Source organism: Anomaloglossus baeobatrachus, chromosome 5 (genome assembly GCF_048569485.1).
Source record: "Anomaloglossus baeobatrachus isolate aAnoBae1 chromosome 5, aAnoBae1.hap1, whole genome shotgun sequence".
Classification (NCBI taxonomy): Eukaryota; Metazoa; Chordata; class Amphibia; order Anura; family Aromobatidae; genus Anomaloglossus; species Anomaloglossus baeobatrachus.
Genome location: NC_134357.1, coordinates 456,116,735 through 456,136,846, shown reverse-complemented (window position 1 = coordinate 456,136,846; position 20,112 = coordinate 456,116,735). Strand labels below are relative to the sequence as shown.

The following is a 20,112-nucleotide window of genomic DNA, read 5'->3' as shown; positions in this document are numbered from 1 at the left end:
TTACCCCATCTGTCATCGGTCAGCCAGCACCTATACAGCCCAGCTCCCCCACTTTCTCACTCTGGGTCTTCAGACTTCCAACCACCATATTTTCCACCTCCATACCAGCCTTTGCCGTATTCCCAGTCTGACCCTTATTCCCACCTTGGAGACCCATTCTCCCTCAATTCGATCCACACTTCTCACCCTCCTCCAAGTCAACAGCAGGCATGGCCGAGCCGTCAAAGCCAAGAGCACAGTGGACTTTCCCACCACAGCAGACCGGGGTTGGTTCATCACATCCCATCTTTGGATCCAAGCTCGGGAAGGTTGGCAAGAGACTTCCAAAGAAGGCCTGATATTCTCCTGCAGCATGGACATGGACATGGTCTAGATTCCGCAAGCCTTGCAGAAAACCTTGGTCTACCAGACATTGGCCAGCAGATGGAGGATGTTGCGGTAATGTCCCCATAAAATTCTAATTATGGCGAGGATAGGGTTTCTTTTGGAGAGCCTTCCTGGCTTAAGAGTGCGGGAAAACTTTTCTTGTCAGGGCTGGATTCACAATTTTATAAGTTTTCCAAGCTTTGTTGGCAAAGAGCCCCCTGGCTGCAATTTTAACATCAGTGAAAAGGGGCCGGTATGTTACTTGTTGTTACCCCGGCTTATTTTCTAGTGTAACTAAATAATTTGATTGTCCAACATTAATTTTTGAACTCCAAAACCTATGGTTCAAACAATGAAATCTGCAGGTGTACATCAACTATGATTTATTTACTCTGGACATTCAGAAAAAATGTTTAAGAATCCTAATTGCACAGTTAAACCTATATAATATGGGTTTGTTTTACTGTGCAACTATAAAATGTATGTATATATGTATATGTATATGTGCATGTGAATGTATGTGTTAGATAGATAATATTGGATAGACCTATCTATCTATCTATATCTATCTATCTATCTATCTATCACACGTTGTGTGTAATAAATATATATATATATATATATATATATATATATATATATATATATATATATATATATATATATATATATATATATATATATATAATTTATATTGTATAATATATATATTTATTTATATATTACACACGTGTGTGTGTGATAGATATATCTATCTAATATGATAGAGATATAGATAGATATATCTATATCTCTGATGGAGTTTAATGTTATAATTTATAATTCTTAAGCTATAAAAACTACTCAACTTTAGGATTACAATGGAAAAAAGCAGATCTATATAAAATTGTTTCTAAATATTATTTTCCTCCTTCCATGCAGAGTTTAGAAGAGCAGAGTTTAATCATGCATGACCAGACAGTCATTAAAAAAGGTTTGTTAACTTTCTCTTTAAATTTGGTTCGAATCATATCTTAATGATCCAACTTCAGAAGACTGTTTATATCCAATTTTTTTTTCATTTTTTTTTTATAAATTGCCTAAATTAGGGGTGACAAAAAAAATCAGTGGCATGAAACTTATTTTTTCTGTACTTGTTTGTTAAACAACAAAACTTTTTTTTTTTTGTTCTTTTCCTCAATTGTAAGGCGTCCAATCTTCGTTAAACCTTGCAAATTGAGTGAAAACAGAACCTTTTATTCTATAAACGATCTTGATTACAAAGATTGTGTAATGGTAAAAATATTTAGTTGTATTTTTTTTTTTTTTTATATGTGGTGATGAAGTTTTGATATCACAAACAATGCGCTGCTGCCATCTGAGGCCTTTTTTAATAATTTCTGTGAATTCTACCTGTATATTTGTATTTTTTTTTTTTTTTTGGCACTGTCATATGAATCGTTTTATTAAATGGAGTCTATCAGGAATGCTTGAATTGCTGTGCAGCTTGATCTGTCACGGAGACCTTAAACATTATAGCAGACACTTGACAGCGTTGGCATTATACGCCGCTTGTTCTCTGTTCATTCTTGCTTTTAGAGGGAGTTAATTGCTGGAATATTCTTGCAGGTTGGGCATAGGACTGGAACCGGATTGTGTAATCGATCTATTTTGTTGCGGAGATTGTAAACAAAGCCTTTATTTTATTTTTTTGATGTACAGAGGGGGCGGAGAGGGATAATAAAAAGAGATATAATGACTGGAAAACTGTAGTTTTGCAACAAAGTTGTAGATGACGGGTCAAAGTTAGGGACACTCGGAGGTTTACCGTGACGTGAAAGTGGGCTTCACACAGTCTGATCAGAATGTTTTCATAGAATGGTAGAGTTGGAAGGGACCTCAAGGGCCATCAGGTCCAAGCCCCTGCGAGTGCAGGCTTTCCTTACTAATCCCAGATGTTTATCCAGTTTCCGCTTGAAGATTGCCATTGAGGAAGAGCTTCAGGTGCCTACATGTTTGTCTAGCTGCATTAGATGAACTTATGGTTTTTGGATATGTCGCCAATGTCTTTTTCTAAAACTATGGCGCAAAACCAGTTTAGTTTTCCGTGTCGGAATGATTATGACAATAGTTAAAAAATTAATGCACGTTCAAAAATAAAAGCTTTTTAATTTTTTTTTTTTCTTAGCCACTCCCACCCCATCTCTAGCCAAATGAATACTCCGAACTCCCTGTTCCACACTTCTCCAGTTATTTTAGATGCACGTCATGTACAGTGCTCCATATTTACTTAAGTCTTTTGTGTTACTAATGCTAATGTAAACCTCTCCGTGCTCTTCAGATTTTAAGAGTACTCCAGAAGTGCCTACAAATTCTAAATGGCCTGAGCTTCTAAAACATGTGTTCTTATGTTCCTCCGCACCCTTGTATACATGTCAATACATATATGCTCTCATTAAGGGGGGGGGGTGTGACTTGGTTCTGGCCCTTAGTCAGCTTGTTCTAAGATCTACGTAAAGGACTGTTTGCCCCTATGTTTTGATTAGAAGAAAGAAATCTAGACCCAGATGATTGTTCCTTCTTGTCCCTAGGGAAGATGGCTTGAGAATTGGCATATACTAGGGTCAATCCTATAGATGCCCAGTTGACTTCCTAGTATTTTTAAGTGTGGTAAACAGGGCACCAGGAAATACTCAACGAACATGGGGAACACTTCCAAAGTCTGTAGAGATGATGCTCTGATCTAGTTCAGTCCTTTATGTCTTAGAGTTAATATAGCTTTAAATTTGAGGACGCCCCTGTAATTAGGCACATCTATTCAATAAAACCGTAATCTTTTGACCACTAAAGTTAATTATCTTGTAAGAAAAGAGTACCTTGAATAATTTAAATATTACCTTCACAGGCAAAAACACCCTCAACATGCCCTACCAGAAAGACTCGCTTATGGGAATCGTCATCAATCCAAATGAGGTCTTCTGCTCTGTCCCGGGAAGACTATCTCTCTTGAGTTCCACCTCAAAGTACAAAGTTACTGTAGCAGAAGTCCAGCGGCGGCTCTCTCCCCCTGAATGCTTGAATGCGTCTTTACTTGGAGGTGTACTCAGAAGGTAGATATTCTGACTCTCTATATCCTATATTGCTACTCAAATGTAGAAAACATTTGGGTCTCCTTAATTGTATGTGGGTAGTACTCGTCAAGAAATGGCTTCAGAGATTGATAAACTCTTCGAAAAGAGATTGGGTTCAGATGTTCTATTGAGCCTTTGATGTGTAAACCGTTGGTGGACATCCCTTAATAACACAAGTTGAAAGGCGACATTTTAAGATGGCTACACCTCTGCTGAGCCAAACAATTTACATAAAAATACTTTCTAAGTATCCATTTCAGGCCACGTGCACCCATTGAGTATTTGAGGTTTTTACCTCAGTATCTGTTCCACTCCTGGCTTTGGTTAGCAATCAGAGTAAAAGTATAATAGAAACATAGGCACCACTTCTGTATTTATTACCCACTGGTTTTGGCTACAAATACTGAGATAAAAAAACTCACCAAATACTGAACGTGTAAACGTGGCCTTAAGGTTAATAATGTGAGCACATCATGATACATGAATGGGAACATCTAAGTAAAGAGTTCTGCTAACTTTGAGATAATGTTCCCCACCTCAAAATGTATCGGGGGCAAGTCTTCCTATCTATATCAATCTTTGTATATGCAGTCTTCTGTCCTCTTACGTCCAATCCAGGTACAATAGTAAGCTATCTCCTAATTGGCTTCAGGGCCTGTTGGGATTTGTAGTCACCCAGCAGATGGTAAACGACTAGGTGCTTAAGTGGCCTCCTAAATAGTTAATGTGTATAATCTCTCCCGGCCATTGAAACTTGCCCAACTGCTTTTTATTTAATGATAGGGGACAGGAGGTGTTCAGAGTCGGCAACACTTGTAGCGCAACACAACTTTCCTTCCACGGTTTCCTATGTGGCTCCAATAATAACAATGGCAAGCATTGTGCTAAAGCTTTCCTAAACGGAGCTATGTAGGATCCAACGCAGGAGAGAAGGAAATCGTTAGACCACATCTTCCACCCACCGCCTGACAGTTCTGCTAGTTTGAATATGAACCAATTGTACCAATAAATGTAAGAAAGAAACCTGTTCAGGTCCTTGGATTGTGGTTTATAAAGCAGCTGGTATCTTTAAGGGCAAGCCCAGTATTTGGCGCATATTCCTCGCCATAATTCTCATTTAAAAAAACACAAAAAACTTAAATTCTTCTAGCAACAAGTTCTTCATTCATTTCAATGGGAACACGCCCATAGTGTGCAGATTCTAAAATATAATATATGCATGTTTTTAAAAAAAAACCCCACACCCTCATTAAAATGCATGTTTTGTCATGATTTATGAACCAAAAACATTTTTTAAAATATTTATATGATGTATCCCCTCCTCCCTTCCAGAACCTCATTTAAAAATCGCTTTACTCTTTAAATCTTTAAATATAGATTTTTTTCAACCAGAAAGTCACATAAAAAAAAATCCATATAACACTACATGAAGGATCAAATGTGGATTAAAAATAAATAAATAAAAATAGTTTTTTTTCTGCATATGGATGGATATATATATATATATATATATATATATATATATATATATATTATTTTTAAATCAATAATTTTGTATACGCTTGTTGTTTTGTTTTTTATGCTGCATACGGATTATATATACTTATCCATATGTAGCAAAAAATTAAAAAAATATATATTCTTTATATATATATATATATATATATATATATATATATAAAGAATATATATTTTTTTACTCTTGGTAGTTTTATATATATATATATTTTATGCTGCATATGGATTATATATAATTATCCATCTGCAGCAAGAAAGAGAAAAATATATTCTAAAATTCTGTATTAGAATATATAGAATATAATAAATATATAATATATATTTTTTTTTCTCTTTCTGTATATGGCCTCACTAACTAATGTAATCTGGACCCTATCGATGACTCCATGTTGTTCTAGAAATGTGTTCATGAAGAAGCTTAGGTTAGGAGTGTGACCTTAACATATGGCTAATTTCCATCTATAAATAGCGTGAATTAATGAGCGCATAAGGTTAGCAACTTAAAACTACAAAAACATCTGTTCTTGTTGCTGATGTTACACAAATAACTAAATCTTGATTGTTTGTAAAAGGTGAGATTGGAAGAACTGGTGGTGGGTGGATGGATAAAAGCATATTTGCACTGAAGGATCTGTATGGATGGGAATTCCCATATAGACCTTTCCAGGGAGTCATATACTTCTGAAATTCAATCATCCTAATCCATTGTATGATACAGTTTAGATTCATTGTGAGGGAATCCTACCCCGTGACATCACTGATTGCTTGTGAAGTCTTGTTCTCTGGAGTGACGCCCTCGTATGAGCTGTTCTGTTGGATAAACGCCTTGATGGCTGCATTGAGATATTAAATATGTGTCCTGTCTTTCATCAGGGCAAAATCTAAAAATGGAGGGAGGTCGTTGCGAGAAAAACTTGAAAAAATTGGTCTGAACTTGCCGGCCGGAAGGAGGAAGGCAGCCAATGTGACTCTCTTAACCTCACTGGTGGAAGGTTGGTATCGTAGCATGTTATCCAGGGTGAAAAGCCCTCAATGGTGGAAACCTGTTGACTTGACCTACCAAGGTCAAGATGAACATCTGACTGATGTTACAAATGGTTATAAAGTGTTGCACAAATTGATCAAATATACCCACTTGTAAATTTTAGGAATTTACTCATTTATTTGTCTCAAAAGATTGAGAGGGGATTTCGGGGTGGACTGAACCATCCTTTTTTTTATACCAGAATTGAGGCAAATATTGAGAGGGGATCTCAGAACGGACTGAACCATCCTTCTTTATACCAGGATTGAGGCATGCTCAAAAATAAATTTAAGGGTACATGCACACAATCAGGACTCTATGTCCTGGCTCAGCAGGTCCTGACCTGCGGGTCCGCGAGATTCCTCTGCAGGAGACCGTAGCTGCTTGTGCCAATGATCAGGGTTCGGGGCGCTGTGGTCTCTTACTGTGTTCTCTCCATGGAGGACACTTGCAACTCCAGAGCAAACAATTGACCTGCTGCGGCTCGGAAAGTCACACTGCAGGTCAGTTTGCTGCGGGAAAAACAAGCACAGTGGGCACAGGATTTCTAGAAATCCCATCCTCTGTGCTTGAACTATACAATGCAGCATTTTGGACGCAACTGAAGCATGCTGCATCCAAAACTCTGTAAACACTGATAGTGTGCATGTACCCTAAGGTATACATCTTTAAACCTCTATATGGTTCCAGAGATGCGGGCCATTTTATTTAGTGCTAAAATTTCTAGTCTATACCAAAGGGGTGTGGCTCACAGGCTAATCTAGAGCAGCCTAAGGCCGGGGTCAGATGGCTTGTAGAGTCTCTCATGGGAGAGAATTGAGCTGATTATGCTGATGACACTCGAATCTAACTCTGACAGGGGTTGATCTGAGTATCGGCTTAGTGATCAGATTCTCTAATAAGTGAATTGTCAGGGAAAGGAGAACAGCATGTCTCCGTTCTGAATCTGAGGAAATCTGACTGCACTCTTCGGCGTGCAGTGCGATGTTTTGCACGCTTCCATAGACTTGAATGGGTGTGTGTTGTCCATTATATGCTGCCATTCGTGACAAATCTGAATAAGAAAAAGTGTTGATTGGTACTGCCCCATAGTACAATATTGGAGCCAGTGATCGCCAATAAAACATTGACTAGCATTCGTCCAAGTTATACGCGTGCTGTTTTACGCGGAGCATACTATGAGCCACACCCCCTTGGTAAAGACTAGAATATGAGCACTTACTGAAAAGGCCTGAATCTCTGGTGGGCATAAGAAGGAAGGAAAACCAACTCTGATGCCGCAAGAATGAAATCAACTACTTTTGCACTGGTGACAAATTGTCTTTAATAAAATCCGTAAAAAACAAAAACCTTGTGTGATCTATGTCTTGGACTGATGTAACCCATTTCTTACTCTTCATGCAGGTGAGGCTGTACACCTCGCTCGTGACTTTGGCTATGTTTGCGAAACTGAATTCCCCTCCAAAGCAGTGGCAGAATACTTGACCCGGCCGCACATGGAACGCAATGAGATGGCAAATCGCAAGAACATGCTGCTCGCGGCAAAGTAAGTGGCCAGCCAAGGGTTTACTTGGGTATCACTCTTAGTTTGGCAGCCTATTGCTGACCTCTCAAAATTTCCAGACTGTCCAATCAAAAAGCAGGATTCCATAAACTTTCAATCAATCTTAGAGGGGTTTTCTTTAAAAAAATGTTTCCACCTTCCTCATCTTCATGGGACACTTGTGTGTTGAGTTATAAATGTTCTTTTACTGAAGCTTGTTGCATCCGGCATGTTACATGAGGTTTCATGATGTGTACAAATCTCAACAAGTACGCTAAGTGTTTTGTGGATCCCCGCTAATACTTTGCAGGTGTTTTTTAAAACTGTTCTTCGCTGACTAAGAGTCTGCTCATTTATAGAGAAATTATTTCCAGGAAACCATAGAGCTCTGATGAAAGAGATGAGGCAGTAATGTATGTCCCAATTTGTTTTGCAATAAAATACAATGATTTATGTATGTAAAGTTTTAAGGACTTTTTTTTTTTGGCAGCTATATTTTTTGGAAAAAATAGAATTATTTTTTTATGTTTGTTTTTTTTTTTTTTTTAATTTAATGGCTTTTTGCCGTCTGATATTCAGTTACCAAATGAAAGTGAGTGGCAGAACAAAATATTATCTCAAACATGATTCTTCTTCTTTTTTTTTTTTTTTTTCTATTTTTCTTATTACCAGGGTTTTAAATTTTTTTTTTTTTGCATATATTCATGCAGTTTTTTTTTATATTCTTCCCTTTTCGTCTGTAATTTAAAATTTGCAAAGTAGAGTGCACTGATTTAGCTGTGCACATTAATCCTGTACACACCATCCTAATTGCCCATATTCCAAATAATTAGTCTGATATATGTATGCATACAATAAAAAACCACGCAGATAGTTGTCATGATCCGAGCAGGAAATAGACTGAGTTTATTGAGGAACTGGAAATACCGTATTTTTTTGGATTATAAGACGCAGTTTTCTTCCCAAAAATGTGGGAGGAAAGTGAGGGGTGCGTCTTATAATCTGAATGTAGCTTACCGGGGTGGTGGAGGGAGTCGCAAGAGGCCAGGGGAATGCTGAGGCGCTGTGCAGGGGTTGCAGTGGCTGGGCAGTGTCTGTAGCGGTGTGTGGGGGTCTCCGGCGGCTGCTGCTATGGTGGCTGTGCGGTTTCTGCAGCGGCTGTGCGGTGTCTGCGCAGATTCTCCGGCTGCTGTGCGGGGTCTCTGGTGGCTGGACTGGCGCTGCGGGCCAGAACGGTGAGGACTTCAAATAATGTCATCTGGAGTCTGCACGTGCGCAGATGGAGCTCTCGGCTCAACCTCTCATCGGCACAGGGGCAGCCTCGGGTCCATTGATCTCCCTCAAGCGAACTTCAGGAAAATGGCGCCCGGAGGTGGCGTTTGCGCAGATGAGATCTTTGCTTGCCATTGAGTCTAAAGCTCAATCTGCGATGACTTCGGGCACCATTTCTATGAAGCCCTCACCGCGCGCAGCTGCCGTCGCTACAAGAGCTGCCCGAGCACGGCAGCCTGAGCCTCCGACACAGCCCCAGCCTCCACCGCTGCACCAGCACAGCCCACAGTTTCTGGGACACCCATCGCCCCTACCTCCTGTGACTCCTCACCTCTGGTAAGACACCACTGGATTACAAGACGAACCCAATTTGTTTTCTTTTGCTCACTTTTTTTTGCTCTGAATTTAGGGTGCGTCTTATAATCCGGTGCGTCTTATAAAATGAAAAATACGGTACTTAGTGTGTTTCTGCAATGCAATCCAAAGCTGCATATTGGTCAAACTGCAGTGACGAAACTAATAAATATAGTGTGTGTGTGTGTGTGTGTGTGTGTGTTGTGTGTGTTTGTGTGTTAGATCTCACACTAAAGTCCCAGAATGTCTTATGTCTGAGTGCAGATATGGGTGCGGTACATGGTGCAAGCGCCATTTTGTCCTGTAGTTTGGATATCTTCATATAATTATGTCCATAACAGAAGTCTTCCCAGGAACTCTGTCCATAGTGTATAGACTCTTCAAAAAGTTTTTAAATGTTTTAGCTTTTATGTGTTGTTTTTTTTTGTTTTTTTTTATATGCTTAGAAATTTGAGGGAAAATAGATACTAGTGTCAATATCATGTCTTTGAACTTCAACAGAAAATGTTATTAGACTTTTTGCAATTAAATTAGTAAACAACTGAAATGATGAGCATTGTTGTTAATTTTTGTTTTGTTTACTTTTTTAGACAAATCTGTAAAGAATTCACAGACCTTCTCACACAGGACAGGACGCCACTGGGTAACGCAAGGCCAAACCCCATCTTGGAACCTGGAATCCAAAGTTGTTTAGCTCATTTCAGCCTCATCACACATGGCTTTGGGAGTGCGGCGATTTGTGCTGCTATGACCTCTGTACAAAACTACCTAAACGAGGCGTTAAAGATTGCAGACAAAATGTACATGAATGCCGGGGACCAGAGCCCTGGCGAAGGCAACAAAGGCCTAGACAAGATGGACAAACATCGAAAATGAGGATGTAATATGGACAACTTTCAACTTTATTTGACTAGAGGAACATATGAGGCTGGGACCGCGCACTCTCCTTATGGTCCCCTATTTCGTGAGGATCCATGATCAGACAGGTGGACGAGAGGCCATGTGGAATATTAAGAGACGGTGCTACTTTCTCATGTCTACTGCCCAATATCTTGGCTGAGAGGGAACTTTATAAGCACCAGAATTTTCTTCCAGAAAATCCTTTTGCACTCTACTTCTTCTTCCAGCCTCTTTACCTTCCATGCATTTCATTTGGAACACAAGGATCTTGCAGGGATTTTTATACCCCCCCCCATCCCCCTCCTAATATGAACTAAATGTTTACCAGAGGTTGTAAACATCAGCAAAAAATTGGACTTGTGAACTGGCCTGTATGTGTGTACTTCAGAAGTGTGACTGCAGCCGTAGTAGCATAGATTTTATTCTAATTGATTTTTAAATTACTCTTCTTTTTTTCTCTTTTTTATTTTACTCTTTTGCAATTATTACTTTTGTTAAAATGGAGAATTGGTGGGATTTTTGTTATTCAACCCCAGTTTTCATCTTGCGTTTTTTTTTTTTTTTTTTTTTTTTCCCCCCTTCCATATGTTTTAAAGGTTGATGAGGTCCAGATATTCCTAACACTACAGACTTTATATTTCAATTTTTTGTTTCCTCATGTCAATTGAACCCCTTTGCCAGTTGCTCTTTCTTCCTACCTACTGTATAAAATAAATTTTCTTCATTCGCAGTCTTTTTTTTTTTTTTTTTTTTTTTTTTTTTAAATCCCATCACTAGAAAAAATATCTTGTGTCTTCTTAAAGTGCAACTTCACCTTTTTTAGGCTGTGTGCCCACGATGAGTGGAAGTTTAAGGTGCTGCACTTTTTAATGCAGTGAAAATATGCAAAGTGGATAAGATTTATAGAAATCTCATCGCCACTACTTTTTTTTTTTTGTTTTTTTTTTCTATTTATTTATTTTGTTTCTTAGTGTAACCTGTGGTGTGTGTGTGTTTTCAAATCTGCAACATGTCTGGTTTTTTAATAAAAAAAAATAAAAAAAAAATAAAAATGAGAAATTGCACATGTAGTCTGCATGACTATAAATTAAAGCTTTGTCAAATACCTGGAAATAAAAAAAGCAGTTTTATTAAAAAACACGACATGACAAAAAGAGAAACAAAAACCGCAGCATGTAAAAAAACAAAAACAAAAAAACACAAAACAGAAAAACAAGACAAAACACAACCTAATTTGCTAAATAAATGCAGAAAATCTGCAGCATAAAAAAATTCAACAAATGCTCATCATGGGAACGCTGCTTTACTAAATTATAGTTGACACTTATTTTTTTATATTTTTTTTTCTTATTTTTTTTTTTTTGGTAGAGGTATGAAGGAGCCACTGATAAAGTTAGTAACTTAAGCCTAACTAGACCATCCAGGTTTGAAGATTTGGCTCGGTTGGGGCGCCAGTGCATTGCAGTGAGTTGTCCAGAGATGGGCATTGTAGCTCGATGATTGAGTTAATGATTTTTATTTTTTTTTCTTACTGTACATATTTATTTATATGTAATTTAAGGGGCTTTGTACATAATGGTGAAACTTTATACAACTAAGGTTGAGGGAAGGTGGATACAATATTTTTTTTTTTAAAGTCTTTGTAAACTGGTCAAATTTTAGAATATTTAATAAATAAAATAAAAAAAAAAAAAGTGCGGCGCTAGAGGTGCCTCGCTAAAGCAATATGTGTGAAATTGTGTGGGAAGGGAAGTGACTTTCTTTTTTTATAAGAAGTGAGTGTGCCATGTTGCGTTTTGTGCGTTCACCAACTTTTACATATTTGTAAATCTTCCAATATTAAACTGTTGTATATTATAAGCCTATAATAAAAATCCTGAGAAATTGGGTTCTGTTCTATTTACTGTAAAAATCTTCAATGGCTTTAACTTCACTTGTTTTACACACTTTTTTTTTTTTTTTTTTTATTTCTACTTATAAGAGTATATTCACCATATTACTTGCACATGATTATACCTAATGGAGTATATTAGGCTATGTGCGCACACTGCAGATTTGTTTCTTCAGCAAAAAATGTGCCGCCTTGCAGAAAAACGCACCCAAAAAACGCATGCATTTTGGTATGTTCTTTTTTTTTTTGTCCGTGTTTTTCAAACCTTATCAATGGCAAAACACAGGGAAAAATGCAGGAACTTGCAGAAAAGAAGTGACATGCTGATGCTTTTTGCTGCAGAGAAACTGCAGCAAAACCTGTAAGGAAAAAAAGGAGCAACGTGCGCACAACATTTTGGATTTCTCATAGACTTTGGGGGGGGGGGGGGGGGGGGAGGGCTGCATGAAGTTTATGAACAAAAACTGGGCCAAAAACGCAGCAAAAAAAGCGGTGCACAGGGCCCAGTTTACACCCCAAAAAGAAGGAAATCTTTTCTACCCAATTACTAGGAGGTGGGGGGAGGGGGCTGCTTTAGTTTATAACCAGAGGAACTAAAAGGGTACATAAGTGCCAACCGGCCAGTGGCAATGTGTGTCCCGGTCTTGTCACACCATGAAACCCAATATGAAGTTGCTGACATGGTGTAATTTAGGCCGAATGTACATTTTGTTTTTATTTATTGCCTGATTTTTACTATTTGAAAATCTGCTTTTTTTTGTTTGGGGGGTGGTGGGATGGAGGATTCCCAAGCCTCTCTTTGGGTCAGTTGGTAAAAAAAAAAAAAATAGACTTGTGGTGTGTTGTACTAATTAAAAAAAAATAGAGGAAGGAGAAGCGACAAGCTTTTAAAGTGCAAAAAATATATGACAGATTTTATTCAGACAAGTGACAATTCATTACAAGGTTAAAAACACTTAAGAACAGAGACCATGATTATAAGTAGCAATGCCCTATTACCCCCCTGTCCCGACACACGTGTGTGTGTGTGTGTGTATATGTATACATATATATATATATATATATATATATATATATATATATATATATATATATATATATATATATATATATATATATATATATATATATATATATATATATATATATATATATATATATATATATATTATATAATAAATTTGAGTTCCTGAAGATGAAGAAAATAGTCATTTGAAACGTGCGTTGGGCTGTTCTGAGGTTTGCTTTGAGACTTTGTGGCCACCTATCAGAGGTATTACCTCAGGCTTCATGCCCTCCCTCCCATCCAGTGGGATGTTTCCCCTAATGATCTTTCGGGCAATTTGCTACTTACTAGCAACACTTGCTTTAATATCGAATTGAATATGTGCCAATCTGGCCTTTTTGCCTTGATATAGCTATTGCACTTTCCATGTCTATGTTTACACATACATACGTACATACATACGTACGTACGTATGTATGTATGTATGTATGTATAAACATAGACATGGAAAGTGCAATAGCTATATCAAGGCAAAAAGGCCAGATTGGCACATATTCAATTCGATATTAAAGCAAGTGTTGCTAGTAAGTAGCAAATTGCCCGAAAGATCATTAGGGGAAACATCCCACTGGATGGGAGGGGGGAGGGCATGAAGCCTGAGGTAATACCTCTGATAGGTGGCCACAAAGTCTCAAAGCAAACCTCAGAACAGCCCAACGCACGTTTCAAATGACTATTTTCTTCATCTTCAGGAACTTAAATAAATAAAAAAAAAATATATATATATATATATATATATATATATATATATATATATATATATATATATATATATATATAATATATAATATATAATATATAATATATAATATATAATATATAATAATAATATAATATTATTATTGGACACAGGGAAATATGGCCATTAAACATTTCTCTAGCAATAACTGGCCATTCTCCTTTTTTAATTGATGTCCAGCTTAGGTGGGATGCAATTTAGGTCATCCATTGCAGAATGCGAGCAGCTCGAGCACAATAGAGGATGTAACCCAAAGAGAGGCATTAGCTTGATAGGGACCCAACAAAAAGAAGTTGCCTTGCCGTTGGCTGTTGGGCTCCCTTTAAAACTGGCCATTTTTGTGCGCTAAAAATCTCAATTTGTTTCTTGTTTTTACATAGCAGTAATGCATGTCTGTATTCCCATATTCAGTGTTCTATATATCTTAGCACTACAGAGTGCAACTGTCTCCTTTTTGTAACTCTGGATTAGTAATGTATGTCACAGTGACTCCACCAGCAGAACAGTGAGTTTAGCTCTGGAGTACAATACAGGATGTAACTAAGGATCAGTACATAAGTAATGGATTTACAATGACTCAGCTATTTATGTAGATTAATATACAGTCTAGGATTCTATATGTGAAGTCCAGTTGTCAACATGTTTTCTATATTGTGCAGAAATAACTAATATTTGAAGGGGTTCTTCACCCTATGCACCCCTTATTAAGTGTATTGGGTATCCAACCTACTTTTTTAGCTTCTGAAATACAGATTTTTTTTCCCTTCATAACAGTTGAGTGGTGGTTACCCCTAATCTTGATGTAGTGGTGGACATATTGGTTCTCTCCAGAAATATAGCTATTTTTGTATCCATTCTGTATGAGGGATTTCCTGAAATTCTGGGAGAAATGCTTATTACATCATTCTACCTTTTTAATACAAAGACAATGGGAGATCTTCCGCTTCTACGCGATCCGTGTACATCCCAGGGCTCGTGTCTTGCTGAAGTCTGTTCTTGGAATGACAGGATACCATATGTTAATATTTTAGTCTGTGGATTTGCAGTTACACATGGCTGGTGCTCTTGTATATTTTTATACCAAATCCTCCACAGTGCGGAGTGTTTGATCATCCGCCCATCAAGGCTCGATGATTGCCCCACTAATTTGTACTGTGTCAGCTTTCAAACATACGGGCCAGATGAGGCTGATGGGTGGTAGGAAGCTGCACAACAATGCCACATCTTGAAGTAGTGTGTACAATAGAAAATGCAAATCTGTACTTCCCAAAACTTCTAATTAAGAAGGATGTGGTTACCGCTCCATTGCCAAACGGGACACCAGTACCCACAGCTCTCAAAGCAGCCATATATTGCCCCATAGTGGAAAGTTGTGAGATGGGGAGAGCCTAAGGAAGGAAGACACTGGAGACATGACCTAATTCACAATAGATGTGTGTGTGTGTGTGTGTGTGTGTGTGTGTGTGTGTGTGCATATAATATATATATATATATATATATATATATATATATATATATATATATATACACACACACAAACACACACAGTATATTATATATAATGTTAGGTGAATAATAATTGTGAAGTCACACTATGACAGAGCATGGAGAAATATACCTCATAATGAGGGTACAGGTCACTGACACTTGAGATGCAGGATAATAACATAGACACCAAGCAACCATGGAACATTTCCAAGCCAAGTGTTTGTTTTGTGTGAAATTTTCAATTTTTTTTTGTTTTTTTAACAATCCGAAAACTTGTTCATAAACTCTACTAATGGCTTATATGCTGGAGGACAAATTTATTTTAGACAACAAAATACCAGGTATACAGATAAAATAGTCGTCAAAGACCTTGCCTTCTTCTTGATCTCCTCATATGTGAACTGTAGATTTAGCATCATCCATTCCCATACTACTTCCTCATCCCAGCCTCTCTCTTGGTGTTCATCAAGAATCTGTCTTAGGACCCCCTACTGTTCTCCATTTATATCTTTGGCCTTGGATAACTCAAAGCCCATGGCTTTCAGTACCACCTATAGTTTGATGACCTTCAAATCTACATTTCTGGTACAGACGTCACCACTCTGCTGACCAGAATCTGAGTGTCTATGACCCATGTTTTCCTTTTCATCAGACTTTCTAAAACTCAATGTGGACAAAACCAAACTAATCATATTTCCTCCAACTCACTCAGCTCTCCTACCAAACATATCTATCGTTATACTCCATACTTTCCACTGGATCAGAAGTCCACTGCTTGCGTTTAACCCCTCACTATGCCCTGTCCTTCAAAGAACACATCCAAGACCATACACCTGCTAAAACTATTTACATAACTAATCCTTTGCTCAACCCCAAGTCTACTAAACTGTTAGCACATACCCTCATCAATCATGCCCTCATCTACCCATCATGTCCATAATCTGTCTCCCAATTCTTCCCCGTACGTAATCTCTAGTCCTCACATGACCTTCTTCTGTTCTTATACATTCTTCATACTTTAGCTTTCTGAACATTTTTTTCTGCATCAGGTCTTGAAAAATGCCCGGTGGAAGAAAAAAAAAGTACATGTCCCTTCTTTGAAGACTATTTTGAAACTAGTCACGGTCCAATTAAAAGGTTACAAAAATGCCTAAGAAAAAACATTTTAGCAAAGTCTTTTGAAAAATTCTTACAGAAACTCCTCAAACAAATAGCCTTTCTCAAAGTGGTTTCTACAAGAAAACCTGTTTTAAGAACTCCTCAAAAAAGGAGGTGCACATATTCTAATTCAAGGTCAATAGAGGATAAGCAATGTATATACTATAATTACTCCTCCAGCAGAATAGTTAGCGCAGCTCTGCTAAGCTGTTCCTCCGTGTTGGTTATTACAAGTGTCATCCATTCTGAAGGTTCTGTGTGCTCCTGAGCTCAGAGAAGGAAAATATCCCCATCTAAAAGCTTGTTCTTGCTCCTTCCCAATGAGGAAGTGTGTCTCTTGGCTCGAAAGAAAGCAGAAACACCCAGACTTCTGGTTTTTGAATCAGGCTGATATGGAGCAGGAGAAACCGGCATGAGGACAGCACACCAGAGGACTCGGGGGTGAAACATTTCACCGGGAATTGCACTGATGAGATTAGTCCTCTCTGGTCTTTTGAGAAATCACAAGGCTTCCAAAATGGAGCAAACGATAGCCAGCATGGGCATTAGTGGTCCGTTTGGAGGAAAACTGAGTGCTGACAGAGGTGAGTTGACCTCTAGGAATGTTGAGGACTGTAGAAGCCCTGGGTGTCTATTAACACTATATCTTCTAATTTGTGAGCCACCTCTGTGAAATGAAAAGGCAAGTAAGTCCATCAGGAGGCACTGGGAGGAGCTGTGATGCACAATTTGTAAGGTTGCCTCCAAGCAGAGGAAGCAATCTATTGATGCAGGAATGATTAAAAATGAGATGTATTAACTTGAGGGTCGCATCCATGCGACACTCTAGTGACAAAGGGGGTTACTTGCTGAGAGTGTGTGTTTGGTATATTTCTTCTATTTCATGTTACAGTCAACAAACAGATCATAATGGGAGCCTCAATCTTCCCTTGTGAGGACCGTATGGGTCCAGGTGGATCAGTATGGTCCCTCAAAGCTATTCTCAACTTCCAAGTGATGAGGGCCACACACCCCTTTGTGTGCTACTGCATCTTCAATTCCTCATAGGAGAACAGGTGTTCCAACCTGGCCTTCTTCTCTATGACCCTCAGGTCTTGCTAAACTTCCATTCTTTTTCTAGTATAGATAACATTTGCTGTAGGCCCAACTTGCCTAATGCAAGGAATCCTTCTGCCGCTTGAAACTTGTTAACTCTAGAACGTGCTATCCGAGTATGGACTCACTTCTTCACACATAACACCCATAAGACAATGCTGGTCTGCGAACAAAATAACCATGTGTCCTTTCCGTTTCTGTGCTTTCCACTAACTGCCTAACAACCTGGAAATCTCTTCCTCTTCCCACTTAACTCATCTCACCATGAGTTGTCCCCAGTAGTTCACCCTGTTCAAAGGCTAACTCAGTGCTGCAGGCCACCAAATAGATAAAACTACATAAAAAACACGACAATGCATTATTTCACTATAAAGTCTTCAAGGGTCAAGTCAACAGCTTCTGCACTCCTTTGCCATGGCAGATACAGTGACTGGTCCACTTGACCCCGCAGCAGTGGAAGCACCTGTCAGAAGTTATGCTAATGTCACCCATGAAGGAAAAAAAATATATCATCATAATCTCTGGGGACAGCATGTTGCGGTGGCATCACCTGGAGGCTCAATAGAAGGGAGAATAATCACTAATGGTAGAGGGTCGGGAAGTTGACCTATCCTTTTGGATAGCAAGTCATGGCCTCAGGGCCTCCTGAAAACAAAGGGGGTAATATATTTGTGTGGTCCCTCCTGATAATAGGGTCAGGCAATGTACATTAGAAGTGTGATTTCTTTTTTTAGTGAAGGGACAGTGATGCGTGTCCTTAAAGGTCTAAGGTTATTGAGCTCCCATTGAGTATGGGTTTTAAGGAAGTTGATATCTATGCCTTCATATATCCCTTTGGCAAGTCCAAGATTGATGTCAACTTAGTTTGGATAGAACAACTTGATCTCTTCTGGTCAAATTGTTAGTTGACAAAGAAAATCCTAACTGGTGAGACACCACCTAATCAGCAAATTATCACAAGCCAGGCTCTCTCTTTGTCAACTCCCAAAATGCAGTCAAGAAAGTGACCGTCATAACCCAAAGCAAGTTACTTTCTCGTTATGACATCATGACAAGGTTTAGAAAGTACGATGAGGTGTTGAAAATACCAGAGTAAAACTGTGATGAGCTTGGTATCTGGTCAGGGGTCATGGACATTTCTGGTAAAACGTAAGTGTTAAGGTAGTACAGTAGCTCACATTCACTCATCTGTGTTTCTTGGTAGGGATTGTATCCTGGCCTGCTACCAGGGTAACTGAAGCTCGGTCATAAATATGGTGACCTAAGCCAGGGAAGGAGTCTTGCGAGGATAATTTGCATATTCCCAGTGCCTTCTGGGATAAGTGAAGAGTCACCGTGAGCTCAAGGAGAAGCGGGTTTTGGCCATTACAGCCGGAAGGAAGACTTCTGAAAGCCAGGGAAGGAGTCTTGCGAGGATAATTTGCATATTCCCAGTGCCTTCTGGGATAAGTGAAGAGTCACCGTGAGGTCAAGGAGAACCGGGTTTTGGCCGTTACAGCCGGAAGGAAGACTTCTGAAAGCCAGGGAAGGAGTCTTGCGAGGATAATTTGCATATTCCCAGTGCCTTCTGGGATAAGTGAAGAGTAACCGTGAGCTCAAGGAGAACCGGGTTTTGGCCGTTACAGCCGGAAGGAAGACTTCTGAAAGCCAGGGAAGAAGTCTTGCGAGGATAATTTGCATATTCCCAGTGCCTTCTGGGATAAGTGAAGAGTCACCGTGAGCTCAAGGAGAACCGGGTTTTGGCCGTTACAGCCGGAAGGAAGACTTCTGAAAGCCAGGGAAGGAGTCTTGCGAGGATAATTTGCATATTCCCAGTGCCTTCTGGGATAAGTGAAGAGTCACCGTGAGCTCAAGGAGAACCGGGTTTTGGCCGTTACAGCCGGAAGGAAGACTTCTGAAAGCCAGGGAAGGAGTCTTGCGAGGATAATTTGCATATTCCCAGTGCCTTCTGGGATAAGTGAAGAGTCACCGTGAGCTCAAGGAGAACCGGGTTTTGGCCGTTACAGCCGGAAGGAAGACTTCTGAAAGCCAGGGAAGGAGTCTTGCGAGGATAATTTGCATATTCCCAGTGCCTTCTGGGATAAGTGAAGAGTCACCATGAGCTCAAGGAGAACCGGGTTTTGGCCGTTACAGCCGGAAGAAAGACTTCTGAAAGCCAGGGAAGGAGTCTTGCGAAGATAATTTGCATATTCCCAGTGCCTTCTGGGATAAGTGAAGAGTCACCGTGAGCTCAAGGAGAACCGGTTTTTGGCCGTTACAGCCGGAAGGAAGACTTCTGAAAACCACGCGCCGCTAGGCTGTCTTCTTCATTGTGAGCGTGAGTGAGCAAAGTGTGAGCAAAAGTAAGTGTGAGTAGAATTGTTTGTATTTAGTTGTTTAATTACTTAACATTTGTTTAGTGCTATCCCCATTAGAAAATGTGCTCCACTATTGCTAATGCGATCCAGTGTACATCTTGTCTCATGTATGCAGTCCTTGAAAAGCCGTTCGAGGGTGCATACTGTTGTTCGAGATGTGCGCAAGTTGCACATTTGGAAGCCCAGATACTGGATCTAAATGAGCAGCTGGCAACTCTGAGATGCATTAGA

At 39.1% G+C, this 20,112-nt stretch overlaps 1 protein-coding gene across 3 annotated transcripts in view; it reads left to right on the top strand.

The window, feature by feature from the left end:
* The window catches only part of TFAP2C (transcription factor AP-2 gamma), a 27,592-nt gene extending 15,629 nt beyond the window's left edge, over nucleotides 1-11,963 (top strand). For all 3 annotated transcript variants that reach the window (XM_075350571.1, XM_075350570.1, XM_075350569.1), the window contains exons 2-7: nucleotides 1-438; nucleotides 1,288-1,339; nucleotides 3,251-3,455; nucleotides 5,868-5,986; nucleotides 7,423-7,564; nucleotides 9,778-11,963. The exon at nucleotides 1-438 is cut by the window's left edge and continues 36 nt beyond it. In XM_075350571.1, the coding sequence (XP_075206686.1) occupies nucleotides 1-438; nucleotides 1,288-1,339; nucleotides 3,251-3,455; nucleotides 5,868-5,986; nucleotides 7,423-7,564; nucleotides 9,778-10,063 (1,242 nt within the window). In that variant the 3' untranslated portion in view covers nucleotides 10,064-11,963. The remainder of the gene's footprint in view (nucleotides 439-1,287; nucleotides 1,340-3,250; nucleotides 3,456-5,867; nucleotides 5,987-7,422; nucleotides 7,565-9,777) is intronic.
* The last annotated feature ends 8,149 nt before the right edge of the window (nucleotides 11,964-20,112 follow it).